The sequence below is a fragment of the Pararge aegeria genome, chromosome 2 (assembly GCF_905163445.1).
Source record: "Pararge aegeria chromosome 2, ilParAegt1.1, whole genome shotgun sequence".
Classification (NCBI taxonomy): domain Eukaryota; kingdom Metazoa; phylum Arthropoda; class Insecta; order Lepidoptera; family Nymphalidae; genus Pararge; species Pararge aegeria.
Window position 1 is genome coordinate 5,061,035 of NC_053181.1, and position 17,818 is coordinate 5,078,852.

The 17,818-nt window shown below is 36.2% G+C and overlaps 1 protein-coding gene across 1 annotated transcript; it reads left to right on the forward strand.

The window, feature by feature from the left end:
* The first annotated feature begins 247 nt into the window (after positions 1-247).
* LOC120630887 (peptidylglycine alpha-hydroxylating monooxygenase) lies at positions 248-17,306 on the forward strand. Its single transcript, XM_039900218.1, has 9 exons — positions 248-570; positions 4,885-4,942; positions 7,474-7,561; positions 8,410-8,485; positions 9,739-9,865; positions 12,188-12,236; positions 13,695-13,840; positions 15,114-15,303; positions 16,359-17,306. Exons 1-9 carry the CDS (start codon positions 451-453, stop codon positions 16,525-16,527), a joined length of 1,023 nt encoding a protein of 340 aa, XP_039756152.1. The 5' UTR covers positions 248-450; the 3' UTR covers positions 16,528-17,306.
* Positions 17,307-17,818: the final 512 nt, after the last annotated feature.

A 17,818-nucleotide genomic window follows, 5' to 3' on the forward strand; every position in this document is an offset into this window, starting at 1 on the left:
AAAATGTACGATTAGACTAGCTACTTGCTTTAGTTGCTGACACCCTACCTATTTTTAATAAAAACAGTAACTGAAAATGATTACTGATTAAGAAACAATAATAAATTTCATTTATTTTATATTTTTAAATCTATTATGAAACCGAAATATGGGAAACATTTTTAGAGTTAAAACACTGTTCTATGACGTCAGTAAAGTAAACTCAATGAAAACAGTATCGATCCGTCATGCGTAGGACAATCGCGAAATAATATAAACACTTGTCGCTTCGGCCTTTGGCATTCAATCGCACGGGGACTGGAGACTGTATTGTCGTGTATTCGATATTCAAACCGCGGACTGAGATCGATTTATCTAAATAATTAGCAGATATCAGTATCACCTTTAACGGGATTTACCGCAAGTCGCGTCGTCTGGGTTTTTTATGAAATATATATTATAGTTGAAGATATGGAGTCATATAAATTCGTAATTTCCCTGCTTTTTACTATTTCAATTTTTCGATTTGATGCACTGGCAAACGAAGTGGATACCTACGATTTTCTTATGCCGAACGTTTCGCCTAATAAGGTGAGTTTTCTATCGACCAAATTAATTTCTTTGCTCCACGCATTTAATTTCACGCACAATGTTCTCAATTAATCAATATTGTTATTTTTATATGACATTTCGTTCATAATTTCAAATAACACTGCTTTTACCTAATTATCAGCCTATAACTTGCATGGCATTGTGTTATTTTACTAATCTGCAGTCCAGCATGGTGAACTACCTACAGCCTAAACCCTTCTCATTGGGCAGTGAGGGGTGATGAGGGTGAATTTGTCTTGGAACAGGCGGCATACTTTTTTTTGTCCGGGAGGCTTTGGCCATGGCTAGTCACCACCCTACTAACAAAGACTGATATGTGATTTAGTGCTCTAATGCTCTGTTGTGTAGAAACCGATTAGTATGACTACCATACTCCCTAACAGGTTAGCCTGCTACCCTCTTAGACTCCATCATCACTTACTTTACACTTCATATTTTTTTTTTTAAGTATATAGACAAGTGCTTTGACTGCAATCACATCTGATGGTCAGTGATGATGCAGCCTAAGATGAAACGCGCTTGACTAGAAGATGCCTATTCACTCTTGATTTGAAGGTACCTAGATTATTGGTATTGGGGAAGACGGAAGATGGGAGGGCATTCCAGGCCTTTGCGGTGCGGATCAGAAAGGAAGAAGCACAACGCTAATCATAATAAAACGCTTATCTCTCTCCTATGAGAAGGGAGGCCTATGCCCAGCTATGGGTCAGTAATCAGACTGATGATGATGTTGACTTTAAGTTTAGTTAGTTTCAGTTTATCCCTAGGTTATTAAAAAATAGAAATTCACATAAAGGATTTCAGAATTATTTTTATTTTAAAATAATACTGCTTCAAGCGATAATAGTAAGCCCCAAACATGGTACAGATTGTGAATGTTTAAATACAAATTCCCAAGTGAACAAAGAAAGGAAAAAGGATTTATTTATTAATAATGTTACTTTCCTAAGTTACATCTGAAAGATAACAATAGCTAGGATTGTTCTTTTTCTTAGGCTCTCTTTTATTGATTGGAAGCTCCTTGCGCTTTAATGATAAAAATCATGCTTTTGCAGTTCTCATCGCACTTAAATGATAAATGAACCTTGACAGCCAAGTGGTGCAGTGGGCAGCGTCCCTGCTTTCTGAGTCCAAGGCCGTGGGTTCAATTCCCACAACTGGAGAGTGTTTGTGTGATGAACATGAATGTTTTTCAGTGTCTGGGTGTTTATCTTTATATTATAATTTATGTGTATTATGTTCATAAAAAATATTTATCAGCTATCTCAGTACCCATAACACAAGCTACGCTTACTTTGGGGCTAGATGGTGATGTGTGTATTGTTTTAGTATATTAATTCATTATTTATTATTTAATCTCATCAAAGGTTAAGAAGTTGTCTTTTTTTGCATTACAATTGTTAAGTTCCAGATGGGGATTAGAAGCTTTTTTCCAATGCTTTACAAAATTAAGTATAAACCAGATATAAAAGCATTATCTCAGTACATATTAAATGCAAGCTTTTTGTTAAATCCTATCATTATTAAATAATTCCTCAGTGTTAAAACATTGACTTATGTACATGCACCTACATATTTGTTTTACAATGGTGCCTGTAGGTATTTACCACACTTGCACTATTTTATGATTTGTCAACATGGTTATGAATATTTTTGTATAGTAAATTTATTACCAGCGAAGTGAAATGCTTAGAACAAAAATTATCTACAGGCTTGTTTGTGACGAGCTTCATCACCAGGGTTTTTTTTTTTGAGAATTTGACAATTGATGCAAATTCAAAACTCATGTTTAGAATTTGCATCAATTAAGTATATAACTATGTAAGCTTACAAATAACACAGGTTATTTATGTGCTCCCATAGTTCAGTATGTTCCTATACTCAAAACTAAAACCCACAGATAGCATAGCGTAAAGATAAGCAATACACCTATGTTTCTATCAATTGCTTTTAATGTGCTAATCTATGGAACTATCAATCTGATTTGCAATTTATTATTATTCTTATAATATTATAGGCTATTTAACATCACACTACAACCCTTTAGAATTATCAATAGGCGGCTATGCAAAGAGGTGGGTTCTGGAATAAAAGCTGATATGGGTGAAATTTTCGTATCAAAAGTTGTACACAGTCATGAGGAACTGTTGGGTGTATAAAGATAGGCAGAAAAAAGTATGAAATTAAACTCATATGCTCTGTAGCCTTGGGGAATAATAGCCTGAAATAAATTGTCAACAATATAATACTGCTATAAGTGTTGGTAGTAAGCCCCTTGTAGTCCAAAGCTGTATTGCGAATGTGTGATTTTGTTTATAGATTGCTAATAATTCATGAGAACCATAATTAATTATGACGAGCACTAGGTTTGGTCCTCGGCTTGAGAAATTTTGGAAATTATAATTTCTGAATGCAATTAAGCGATTTAACGTTCCGTTACGATGTCATGTGGAAACCAATAAGGCATATGTGTTTAACATGAACTGCCTTTTGCCGTACCCCTGACATCCCGCTACCAGTTTAGACTGCATCTTCACTTCCCAGTTACCACCAGCAAAGGGCTAACTTGTAGTGGAATAAATGAGTTGTTCCCATTTTGACAGATTTATGACCAAATCATATGATTTGGTCAAATACATCTCATTGTTATAGTTAACAATTCACATTGTAAATCTTTAACACATTTTGAATAAACTGTTGACAAATTTTACCAGATTTATTCAGCATCAAATATACCAACAAACAAATGCATCATAACCAAATTATTTTATCATTAACTTCTTATCTTACATAGAAGATATATTAATGAATATGTGAGTTATCAATAAAAACAGCCACTTCGTTAACTATAAACAAATTCTTTGATTAACAAGACAAGGCTTGGACATCACAAACTTCCTAACAAAGATTATATATTATGTAGTTGAAAATGCTGAGCACTTAAGCAATGAGTTATGTTGTCCTCCCCTTTAAAGTCCTGAAAGCACTAGATCAAATTAACATGAGGCATGAGTAAATCTACAATATCACCAATACCACCGCCGCACCGCGCCGCTTACACTCTATATAGGATGCTTCTTAAGCACCAGAAATAAATTTAATTTGTTTAATGTTTTATCAATAGAAGACATTGGACAGTTTTACTCGGCTGCTGTTGTAAAACAAACGAAAAGTTGCATTGTATATCAGGTTGTTGACAAATCATCAATTAAAGCAAATATGTCAATAAATGTGCAATTTCATTAAATCTTATCTAGCCTTTAATGAAACACTTAACTATTGTTATCTCACTATCATCTATCGTATCTATTGATGTTGTATAAGTACTAAGTATATTGGGAATAGGGGACGCCCACACAGATACTCGGTCACACAATTTATGTGGGTGGAAAATATTCCAGTTTATTCTCAATCAATAATGTATTAGATATGCAGTCCCACAGATATTTTACAGAATATCTACAATTAGAACAGATAAACTGTCGTATTTTTGAATTGACTGACTTTATTTTTCATAGACACTTTTTCACTAAACACAATAAGTAGAAAAAAACGAACTTCGAGGTTGATATTGTGCTACTTATCGATAAAATTACAATGTATTATTGCGAGTATCTTTTTAGTTAATGCTGGAACCTACACTTATTGTTTAGGTTTATAATAATTTTACACCACCTGTCCGCTCTCGCTCATCTTGTCCTAATCCAAAGGTTGCCTGGCAGAGATCGCTACTAAGCGATAAGGCCGCCTTTTGTATTCTACTTCTGTCTTTGTATTTCTATTGTTTTTTTTTATTTTCTTAACTTCATAATGGTGTACAAATAGTGTGACAAATAAAGAGTTTAATAATAAATGTGACTAATAATTGCAATAGGGGTTAGTTATGGCAAATTATTTTTAATTCACTATTTATACCTTTATAGGGTATAAATGTATGATAGCGCATTGCGTAGGAGCTCGACTTCAATTCGGTTGACCGAGTTCGAATCCCAGCACGCACCTTACTTTTCTAAGTTATGTGCGTTTTAAGTAATTAAAATATCACTAGCTTCAACTGTGAAGGAAAACATCGTGAGTAAACCTGCAGGCCCGAGAGTTCTACATAATGTTCTCAAAGGTGTGTGGAGTCCACTAATCCGCACTGGGCCAGCGTGTTGGACTAAGGCCTTAATCCCACTCTCACTGTGACCCTTGCTCTGTAGTGGGCCGGTAATGGGTTGAAGTGATGATGATGATGATGATGAAGTGAATTAAAAATAATTTGCATTAAGTATAATTTTTTTTTTTTTCTAGGATGAGCTGTATCTTTGCACTCCTATAAGAATCGCACCACAGAAGAATTTCTACGTTGGTAAGTATAAAATTAAAGTAATGATTGGATATCATAATGTAATTAATAATCTATAATATATAATAATAATATATAATCGGTTTTATTTGGCCTTTTTAATATCCCTTAAAAAGGCTTTAACAGGAAGGGAAACATCGTGAGGAAACCTGCAAACTAACTAATAGTTTCAAAGGCGTGTGAAGTTTAATAATCGGGCCAGCGTTGTGGACTACATCCTAATCGGGTATCTAAGGCTCCCAACCTTATTAAGCCAGAGGCGTACTTACAATTTACGAAATTTGTCACGGTGCCCGCGTCCTAACATTGCTAGTTAAATCTGAGGCTTGCTCGGGTGTAAGTCTAAGGGGACCCGTAATGACGGAGTGGTAGCCTAGTGGTTAGAGCTTCGGTTTCCGTTTTGGTGACAAATTTGAGCTTTAATGTAATGCAAACAAGGTCCATTTTAATCGTATGTTCAAGTATTTCCATACTCGAAGACGACTCTTCGGTTGCGGGCGACCTAATCTTGTACTACTAAGATATAACTCACTAAGATATAAAGTAGAACATTACTAGTCAGGTAAGATATTTTAAAAGGTTATGGATTTGACGGCCGATTGGCGCAGTGGGCAGCGACCCTGCTCTCTGAGTCTGCCGAGGGTTCGATTCCCACAACTCGAAAATGTTTGTGTGATGAACATGAATGTTTTGTAGTGTCTGGGTGTTTATATGTATATAATACATAAGTATTTTATGTATATTACCTATTAATGAAAATATTCATCAGTCATCTTAGTACCCATAACACAAGCTACGCTTACTTTGGGGCTAAATGTCGATGTGTATTGTCGTAGTATATTTATTATTACTATTAGATATTATTAATAATATCGCTCACACATCCACCGCAACGGTCGGTAGTATATTATTTTATTATAAGTTCTTTAGGCATGTATGTTTGTTTGTAATTCTCGCTACAGTAGCCAGTGGGTGGGTTTTTTTATAAATCCTTAAAATTAAATTAATAAATTACATTTAAATTCATAGCAAAGAGAATGCTTAGCTTGCTTTCTCTGCAATATAAGGTAATTCTAATCCTTATTGAAACGGCTGCCTCATGCATGTTTCACGGTGTCATCAAATTACCACTACGTCAGCGTTTTCAGCGTTGCGTTTTCATGGAAACGCGAAGGAGCGTGAGAACGTTTCATATGCGGTCAAAATTGTCTAGAGCCACTTGTTTTTCTTGCTTAACAATATGAACAATATTAAATCCAGTTTCTCTAATCGATTTAAACAAGGTGGTCATTCTCTTAATACGCGGGAGTTATTATAGTGCACATTTTGTATAGTTGGAGGCTTCGGCAGTGGATAGTTACCACACTACCGACAAAGACGTGCCGCTAAGCGATATAGTGTTCCGGTGCGATGTCGCGTAGAAACTGATTAGGGGTATGACTACCATACTCTTTAACAGGTGAGCCCGTTACTATCTTAACTTGTGTGAAATAAAATAAGAAAAAAACACATAATCCGCTCCATCCGACACTGAATCAGATCAGGCGTAGGACTTCATTGGCCCGACCAGCCACCAGGGATCGAACATAAGACATCATGATCTGAAGCCAAACATGCTCACCACTAGATAAATGGGGTGGAAATAATGTTGACATTGTTATTTTATTTATATCAATCAATAACAGCACTTGCTTTAACGGTGAAGGAAAATATCGCGATGAAACCTACATGCCTAAGAGTTCTCCATAACGTTCCTAAAGGCGTGTGAAGTCCAACAATCCACACTTGGCCAACGTGGTCGACTACTGGCAAAATCCTGCTCTTTCTGAGACGAGACTCGTGCCCTGCAGTGGGCCAGTAATTAGTTGATAATGATGAAACAAAATATGATATAATTATTATATTAAACGTCTGTGTTTTTTATTAGTAGTTTCGTGTCAACTACATCTTTTTACCTCACAAGTTCCTAATTACTAATTTTGCTCTAATAAAAATAATAGATCAAGAAAAACTAAAAAAAATCGCTATTATGAATAAACTAAAAGAAATAAATTAGTTTAGTTTTTTATACCAAGCGTGATTTTTAGTTTGTTTGAACTATTTAATTATTTTTTTTGTAATTTTAGCTTAACTAACGATATTTTTCATTTTATTAAATTGCAATTTTAATTTGATATCATTAATTTTTAGTTAATTTTATCGTACTTCCTACAGTCCTTTATTTGTATAACTTTGTGTGGTTTTTTTGTCAAATTGCTATTTGCCCTCTTAATAAAAGAAACGAAGTTAACAGTTTCACTCACGTTTCACTTATGAAAATTAAGCTTCATTTGCTATACTCCGCGAAAAGCAGGAGAATCTGTATGGTGTAATTTATAATTTCTTCAATCCTTATACTCCACACCAAACGGATCTTCGGCAATGTACCATCAACGCACGTTTTGCTCCGAACCGGCATCCTCAGATGTTGACTTTACAATGAATAATTGTTTCACTTATTTATTTGTAAGCAATTCTATGTTCTTAAATTACAGTGGGATTCAAACCAAACGCTTCAATGCATACGGCCCATCACATGCTATTGTACGGCTGTTCACAGCCTGGCTCTAATGATTCAGCTTGGTAAGTATATAAGTAATATATTTGTTTGTTTCTTAGTTATATATATATAACATACATCGCCCATACATATAACATCAATTGTGTGGGTACTTACTAAACAAATGATGTCTGACGTCACACTGCGGCGTGAAGATGTTATGTTTTATATATCAACCTCTGTGGCGCAGTGGCATTATGATGTGGGTTCGATATACGTATTTATTTGTACACCACTTTAAGAATTATACAAGAAAAAAAGAAACATAAAAATAGAAGTATAATACAAAAGGCGGCCTTATCGCTTAATAGCGATCTCTGCCAGGCAACCTTAGAATTAGGAAAAAAAAATAGTTTTTTATAATGAAACTAACTGCGCCCCGTTGTTACCCGCGGTGAATAAGTCTATACGTAATTGCAATGACACATACAGACTACTCGAACTCGAATTGAAGAAAGGACGATATTTGGTGTAAAAATCCGGTACGACGTCACGTAGAATCACAGCCAATTTTCAAACTCCGGGCTGTTGCTAAGAATTTCTTGATAAAATAACCCAATACTATTCATTGGCGCGATCCGTTGATAGATCCCAGGACCGTGATTTACAGTCGATAATATCACCACCAGACCAACGAGGCAGTAAGTTATATTATAACGAAGTTAAGTTATAACGAAGCTGTCATGACCTAGTTATTTGGACGTCGACTCCACCAGCTTCGACACGGTTAACCCTTCTTCTTTAGGGTCACACTTTACCTGTGGATCTATTTAGCCGTTGATGAGTATATATCTGATGTTGATACTTTAAGATAACGTATATAAGAATCTAATTCAAGCTACCAAACTACAACTTTCCTCGTTTCTTCCAGGAGTTGCGGTGAAATGCAAAGCAATGAGATTGACGATCGATACAACACGGCGAGCCCTTGCAAGTCCGGATCGCAGGTATATATAATCTATTTTCAAAGATAAAACAGCTGAGATGTTGCAGATTTACGGCGTTAAAACGCAAAAGCATGATTGGACTTAAAAATTTCATCCATCTATCTATAACACCCCCATGTACGAGGCCTTAAAATAGTTATTTATGCAACTGTTGTATAATGAGGTGTATTAAAACATGAATGTTAATATCACTGGAGTTTTTTAATACTTCATTATCAACATTTGCATACAATACTTTAATAATATGAAACCTCTATAAAAGATTCTGAGAATGAGGTTAGCTTATTGCTAACATTAATTCTTAACACCACTCGACACGAGTACAAGAGTAGGGTCCCCCACCATACATATTTGCCTATGTTTTTGTCAATATGGACAACACTCGCGAGTCCGTGTATTCCTTGTGACGCCAGAAAGCTACAGAATGGTAACCGTGCATTGGGCTACAGCTTATAGTTTAGCAGGTACGTGCTGTTGGGGGGCCTATGTCCCCCACGAGTGTTGATACGTAAGTAGTATATTGAAAGTTTCTTATGTTTTTTTTAAAGGCGTTGGCAGAAAATTGAAGGGCGCTATTTTTGCAAACGCTAAAAAAGTTATCATAATGTTTCGGATTTCAATAAAACTATTTTACAATATTTAATATGAACCTTTCATTAATTGCTCTTTTTTTTTAAATTCATACAAATGTTCTTTTTTTGAAATGTATCGCACGCATCAAGTAGTAAGAATTTGTCTATCTGTTGTAATTATGAAATTCAGCATTATATCATCCGTTTTAATATTTGCAATAAGCTAACTGTTTCAGAATCTTTTATAGAAGAGTTAAATCATGGGAGTAGATAGATGGTCAGTATATATAGTAATTGATTAGGTATCCTATGTTATGCGGGATCATTACACGTCAGTTCTTCAAACTTGAAGAGACACAAAACGCATTCACATTAATAGTATAGGGATTGCTAGAGTTTGTATCCTCTTTGTAAAAATACGAATAAGTGGCGGAAATACCTTGTGTTTGTAAAAGCACCTGTAACTTTTTGAAGCTATGTGCGATTTTTAAATTAAGAATTTAAGTATCAATAGCTTTATCGGTGAAAGAAAACATCGTGGGGAAACCTGTATGCCTGAGAGTTCTCCATAATGTTCTCAAAGGGGTGTGGAGTCCCAATTCTGAGAGGAGACTGGCTTGTAGTGGGCCTGTTATAGGTTGATAATGCTGATGATGTTAAAAATGAATTTCCGGTCAACAGATAGTGTATGCTTGGGCCCGCGACGCGCCTCGCCTTCAGTTGCCCCCTGATGTTGGTTTCCTCATTGGCCGCGACTCGCCCATCAAGTACCTTGTGTTGCAAGTGCACTATATGACGAAGTTCCCAGGTAAATACAAGGCGAACATTTTAGCGCTCACTGTGGCGGTCTCCACAATAACTAACTAGATGGCGCCACAAATATCCTGAATCGCGCTAGCAAAGTTTTCTTAAATAATGACCATGTATACAACTTCTGTAGCGGTCTTAGCCGAGTGGGTAGGAGCTCGACTTCACATCCGGGGGGGCAGGGTTCGAATCCCAGCATGCACCTCTAACTTTTTTTAAGTTATGCGCGTTTTAAGTAATTAAAATATCACTTGTTACAACAAAAAGTTCTTCATAATGTTATCAAAGGTGTCAATTTTATAAATTTAAATTGCATATAAAAATTATCGGAACCGACAGGATTTGAACCTGCGACTCTCGGGCAATCGCGGCCTGAGCGCTTTCACCAATTAAGCTTCGGCTCTCCTACCGTCGCTGCCGAAAATTAGTATATGCCTTTCACGTCAGTCTTATAGCGACTGTAGCGTCATCTAGTAGGAAACGTTGCAGTTTCGATCTACTTCCTCCAAGTGTAGGTAAAAACACTAATAAAAAATTATAAAAATTATCAAAGGTGTGTGAAGTCCACCAATGGGCTGGGCCTGGGTGGTGGACTACGGTCTTAACCCCTTCTCATTGTGGGAGGAGACCCGTGTCCTGTAGTGGCCCGGTAATGGGTTGATATAATGGTGATGATGATACAACTTCCAAATATGAATGGCTGGACCTCAGTCTCTCAGCAAGAACATCCGCTCGGAGGAACATCTTCCTATTGTTACGGTCTAGCTTACCACCATAGTTCCCGTACACTCACCTGGTAGTAAGTGGGCAACCACATTGCCTATAAGAGCAACACTTCGCAAGTTATACGAGGGACACAAAGACCTGCAAAGTGAAGAAGAAACACTTTATTGCACGTATAACATACAGGAAAAGAAACAGTAAGGAGTATACAGTACACAATGTAGACGTGCAAAGGCGGCCTTATTGCTGCAAGCAATCTCTTACAGGCAACCTTTGTAGACATGACTTACAGCAAGAGAACGGGATAGTGCCAAGAGTGTTGATGGATATACATAAATACCAAAATGTAAAGATACAAATACATATATAATTTAAATAAATATACGTAATATATAATTATAAAATATACATAAAGTGCTGCCCTGTGTCCAGTCTGAGGCGTAGGTGTTAAGCCTTATGTGCCGGTAATAACTATATTTCAGACTCCAATAAGTTTAGTTCAAGAAAATTAATATATATCGGAGAAGGCGTCTTGCCGTCGTTGAAAAAAAATGCTGAACCGCTGACCCAACTTGGGTAACCGGTTCTGCCGGTTACACTGTTCGTTGATATTAAAACTTAGTTCAAAGCAAACGAGATTAAATGTAAATAGATTATAATTAATCATAAATTGTAAACCAAAATACAACTTATTTGTTTCTTAGAATTATTATAATAATTCTATTGCACATTTCTTCAATAATAATGTCACCGTGACCGGGTCCGCCACTGCGCACCACGTCTTCTCCAAAACTAGCCTCAACGTGATCGACTCATATTGGTCGTAGTCGTTCCATCAGTCATAACAATCATTTTTGAAACTCACTTATTCTAAAATTAAACTAATTACAAATTACATCGAAACATCATTTAAAAAAGTATTTATCCCAGATTTTGCTGCCAGTCAAACAGCAAAATCTTTACATGGAGTTATTAACATTTCACAACTAGTGCCGCCATTTAATTAAATTACATTAAAAATCATTAATAAAATGATGATAAAATTTAGGTTAGATCTGAATGGCAGTCAGACATAAAATTCATTAAGAGTATTTTATCGCTGATATTGCCATCTGTTGTTATCTCACAAAATGTAAGAGTTATTTAAATAACATTACCAAAGCCAACATCAAACCATTTGGCTTGATTAAATGAGGTTTTACGTTACAAAATAAAATAAGTTGAGAGTTAAAATTAATAAATAAAGTTCTTCAAATAAACGTCCGCTCGGCCTCCGCGGGACATATATATATATATATATATATTTTATATTATATATATTATATTATATATATATATTTTAAATATATAGACAAGCTTGACTGCAATCACACCTGATGGTAAGTGATGATACAGCCTAAGATGAAGCGCGCTTGCCTAGAAGATGCCTATTCACTCTTGATTTGAAGGTACCCAGATTATAGGTATCGGGGAAGACGGAATATGGGAGGGCATTCCAGGCCTTTGGGGTGCGGATCAGAAAGGAAGAAGCAAAACGCTTCGTACGTGTTGATGGTATTTCAACAACTGTGTTTAAATTTTTTTTTTACTGTAATTCCAGAGGGCAAAACTGACAACTCTGGCGTCTTCTTGGAGTATACAACCGAAAGGTTAGTCACTAATTCCATACGGCTTTTTCAATAACTAATTTTATTTTAGTACGTAGGTTATATAATATAATATATAATATAATATACATATATATAATATAATATATATAATATATATATATATATATATATATATTTCTTGTGTGCGTGTGTATGTCACTGAACTCCTCCTAAACGGCCGGACCGAATTTTTCGGTATGCGTTTGGGTGGCACCCTGGATGGTTTAGATTCACAAATCAGCCCGACAGATGGCGCTGGGGTCCGCTAGTAATTTATAAAAGATAAAGTGTGTGGGTATGTTCCGTATAGGCTCCGAAACGGCTGGACCGATTTCAATGAAACTTTCAGGGAATCTCCGGATTGACCTGGCGAGTAATCCTGTAAAGTTTTGTGACAATCGGAGCACTCCTATTTTTGAACTGTCAAACTGTCAAATACATCTTTTATTTACTATGATGATATTCTATTGTTGTTGAGAAGAGAATAGAAGAGAATGAATACGGAGAGAAATAAACGATTTAATATATTATGAGACTTAAATTAAATTAAATGATGTAAGTTTATTGTTTAAATAAAATAAAGCAAAATCTAGCCCGGCGAAGCGGGCTGGGTACGCTAGTTTTTTATAAGTATTTGAATGGTAATCTTGACTGAAGCAGTGATAGCCTACTTAGGATTTCGGTTTCACTTCGGGGGCAAAGAACGAATCCCAGCACGCACGCACCTCTCAACTTTTCGAAATTATGTGTGTTTTAAGCAATTCAAATGTCACTTGCTTCAACGTGCGTGCGTGCGTGCGTGTGTAAGTGCGTGCGGTCGTGCGTGCGTGGGTGGGTGCGTGCGTGCGTGCGGGCGTGCATGTCTGCCTCTTTCAGTGTGCCTGTCTGCCTGTCTGCTTGTCTGTGTATCTGTCTGATGATTGATAGATGATTTGACGGCCGACTGGCGCAGTGGGCAGCGACCCTGCTTTCTGAGTCCAAGGCCGTGGGTTCGATTCCCACAACTTTAAAATGTTTGTGTGATGAGCATAAGTGTTTTTCAGTGTCTGGGTGTTTATATGTATTTTCTAAGTATTTATGTATATATAATTCATTAAAATATTCATCAGTCATCTTTAGTACCCATAACACAAGCTACGCTTACTTTGGGGCTAGGTGGCGATGTGTGTATTGTCGTAGTATATTTATTATTTATTTATTTATTTATTTATAATAATATCTAGATGATTGATAGATATGATATTTCTACCAACTACCCTCCATATGGCTATCATATGAACGGGCTTGAAAAGTAGAATAATATAATCTATGACAAATATGAAATACAAGATGGCCGCCACCAAAAAATGGCATTACAACTTCCTCAATTGGTATCAAATGAAAGGACATTACTAGTTTCTACTAGTAATAATGTACACGATATTGAAAGTGAGTTATAGTTTTTTTCTATTCACGCAGAATGCCCCGGCAAGCTGGTGTTATTCTACTGGGCACCAGTGGAGTTATACCCCCGAACAAAGTCGAACATATGGAGACAGCCTGTACTATTAACGAGGACAAAGTCATCCACCCCTTCGCTTTCCGGACTCACACTCACTCTCTTGGTAAGTCGAGACTGCAAGACAACTATGTTACTAACAGAGCTCTGACTAAAGATGTTATAGAAGCCGCTATTCTATCGTAATAACGCAATGAAAATTATCTAAATATTAGTTTATTAAATACGCTGGGTGCAGCGAACCTGCTGGCGTCAGCGGTTTCGCCGAAAGGCTTGTGGGAAAGTTTGTTACCGGCGTCAGTCAGTTGTCCCTCGCCCACCGCTCACACTAGTCCACCTTGTACGTTGGTTTAATTTTAAAGTTATTAAATATTTTAAGTCACTGTTGTAGCCTTATTTAGTCTCCAATAACCTTGATAGGCAACACCGCGCTATACGAAGAAACGTGGGGGTTTATATAGAGAGACCCCCCCCACACTGGGCCTATTTGTCTAGTGGGAGGCTTTTCCCGCTAGTTACAACCCTAACGACAGAGACGTGCCGCTAAGCGATTTATTTTTCCGGTGCGATCAGTGCACTCTATACGTGCACAAAAGCACTGCCTGCCCTAAAATTTATATGTAACTCGTATAAGAGGATTTTTGCCGTTTTATGCAATTTACCTGCTGTATGCATAAAGAACTCTGTTTAGAAACCCAGTGCATGCCACTGGGTGCGGTGTAGCGTAGAAACCTATTAGGCTACCATACTCCTTAACAGGTTAGCCCGCTACCATCTTAGACTTCATCATAGGGTGAGATTGCATATTTTTTGGTCATATATCCCTACTAATATTATTAATGTGAATGTAAGTTTGTTTGTTACGCTTTCACGCAAAATCTACTTAACCGATCCTCATGAAACTTTGTACTCATATTCTTGGAAGTGTTAGAAGTTATATAGGATACTTTTTATCCCGACATTAAGCTGGGTTCCTTTGGGAGAGGGGATGAGTGTTTGACGATTTTACACTATAGAGTATATAGATATATTTGTACTACTATAACCTCTATTATAATATGTGTTTAATTTTGCCCAAACTGTGGTTGGAGATAGAGGACAGAACTCCTCAGCGGACAGCAGCAAACCCCTCATTTAAGGCTTAGCGATACTACGCACTTTATTTTTTTTTTTGATCTACAACTAAATTTAATGCCACATCAAAAAACAAAATCAAACGCAGACGAAGTCGCGGGCAACAGCAAGTATATATATGACCCACAAATATGCAATCTCAAATCAAATTTGTTTGTTTATATATATATATATATATATAAACAAACAAAAACAACTGGTGGGTTGATATGATGATGATAAAATTGAATATGTTAAATATTCAGGTACCGAGGTGTCCGGTTTCGTGGTCCGCCGTTCCCGCAAAGGTGACATATGGGAGTTGCTTGGCTCAAAGAACCCCCAGCTACCGCAGATGTTCTACCCTGTGGTCAGCCGGACCCCCATCACGACTAACGACGTTCTCGCCGCGCGCTGTGTTATGAACAACACGCACACACATGCTGTTAGCATCGGGTAAGTTTTCGACCACAGAATTAAGAACTTTGCATAACATAGAATTGTTAAAAACCATAAAATGTTCTCGAACTTCAACATCAGAGTAAATGGATCGTATACAACGTGTAATCGAATTACGAAATACTGTTGAAGGGTGCATTAAGATATTTCATAGGGAAACACCTGTTGAAATATTAAATCAAAAGAAACATATTTATTTTTCCATACAAACTAATTCAAAACATTCTAAGAATTTACTTGTGACAACCCTATTGAAGGTAAAAGTCCGACACATGCATAGTACCTACGCTACGCGTCGCGTACCTAATAAAGTGACAGGAGTCACTTGATTTTAATTTAGCATGTGATGTTAGGGCTGTATCTGATTTCTTTCAGTAAAAACTTTGGCAGTAGCTAACTCAAAACTATTTGCGTTTCGGTTTCACAAATAAGACTTAGTAATATTTCGGTTTTCATTTAAATGTTGTACATATATATTATTATTAAAGCTCAAATTTGCCTACAATTCTTCAGCTTGAGTGGCAAAATAGAAGACAGAAGTAAAGGATTTGCGACTCTAAAATCTAAAGACAAAGGCACATTTTACTTTGACGGTATCCAGTTTGATATGCGAATACGATAAAATCGTTTACTAAGGCTACTAGAGTTTTTGAGGCGGTGATAGCGCATTGGGTAGAAGCTCGAATTCACTTTCGGAGGGCTGAGTTCGAATCCCAGCACGCACCAAACGCACTCAACGCACATAACTTTTCTGACATATGTGCGTTTTAAACGTTAAAATAAGTAGTTAAAATATTACTTTCTTCAACGGTGAATGGAAACATCGTGAGATACATAACTTTCTCAAACGTGCGTGGAGTCCACCAATCCGCACTGGGCCAGCGTGGAGGACTACGGCCTTAACCCCTTCTCAATGTCGGAGGAGACCCGTGCTCCGTAGTGGGCCGGTAATGGGTTTGGTGTGACGACTGGAGTTTTATTATCTATTTACTCTATCATAATGTAATATAAGACAAAATATGAAAATTAAACAACAGAAAATCTTTTTCCAGAGCGACCCACAAGGACGAAATGTGCAACTTCTACCTGATGTACTGGGTTCAGGATGACTCCCCCCTCGAACAGAAGTACTGCTTCTCCCCCGGACCCCCCTACTACTACTGGAGTCGCGCGCCCCAAAACTTTGACCGTATCCCGGGCAGGGACTTTAATGTACTGTAAGTCTGTTTCACGTCACTGCAGGTTCCTTTTAAACATTCCAAAAAGACATTCTTTATTTAACGTATTGTAGTATAGGAAAATCTCTGTAGCGCTGTGCACACTAAGGCCTATAAATTTGCCCAATATTTAATATGATTTTTTGGTCCAACGTCACGGGATCTTTTTTGTCAATCAATTTGTCTACAAGACGTAATGTCTGACCAAGTTTGATTTTTGATTAACACGTGAATTTTATAATTTATGTTCAAAATCCAGCAACCCGTTCAAAGTGCCATTGTCTTAAAATAGTCCACGAATTTTATCAATTTGAACCGTGATATTTTCAACTATAACTATCTGAATATAACTTTGATTTTTGATTGATACGTGAATTTTATAATTTATGTTCAAAATCCAGCACCCCGTTCAAGCCATTGCCTTAAAATAGTCTACAAATTACCTTAACTTGAACCATGCTATTTTGCTAAAACCGAGCAAATCTGTAAGAAGTTGTTGAATTAACTATTCCCTATTTCCAAGGAAATCTCTAACCCCCTTTATAGATGACTTGATATTAAACCTAAACTAAATTATGGCTTACGTTGGTTTCAATTTACCACGCGTGTGCAAAAAAAGCCGACGAAATAAGACACAGATACTTTACGGGCTTGTGTGAAGAGCGCTTAAGTAGATCTATATATAGTTGAGTTTTAAATTTAATATAATTTTAGTACGAATCTAATAAAATATTTTCTGAATCTTTTTAATGATCTTTTTAAGTTGCGACTTTTAATAAGAAACTATTAAAACTAGAGAAATATAATTTGTTTTGTAATTTTTTTTTACTTATTTTTAACGTATTTAATTAAAATACCCTCAGAGTATAGAAACACTTCCATAGTTTAAATAACAGTATTTTAGTTATTACACATTATATAGCTTTTAATTGTATTTTGTTATTATTATGTGAATAGTGAAATTATTTTCTTTAGATTTAGTCTTAAATTTATTCATAATTTTTAAGTTTGCAAACGTTCGAATTTGAATTTATTTGTGTAATTTTACTGTACAGTTAGCTTAATTAGCCTTATGTTTAAAAAAAAGGTCCTCAGAATAGTATCTTCACCTGATTTAGGGCAAGAAATTTAATTTCTGTGTATTAAATAAAGCTAGGGGTGAACCCCATATCGACCTAACTACATAAAAAAAAACTTATTTTTAAGAAATACATTTTTATTTTGGCTTATTTAAAATAAACCAAAATGGATGGATTAATATGGATTTCAACATTTTTAAGCTTATTGTCGGATTA

Bases quoted from the DNA above. Each gene is read 5' to 3' on its own strand.
- LOC120630887 (XM_039900218.1), top strand. From the start codon at position 451: ATGGAGTCATATAAATTCGTAATTTCCCTGCTTTTTACTATTTCAATT. The intron at 571-4,884 runs GTGAGTTTTCTA...TTTTTTTTCTAG, and splicing joins CGAACGTTTCGCCTAATAAG to GATGAGCTGTATCTTTGCAC. The intron at 7,562-8,409 runs GTAAGTATATAA...CGTTTCTTCCAG, and splicing joins GGCTCTAATGATTCAGCTTG to GAGTTGCGGTGAAATGCAAA.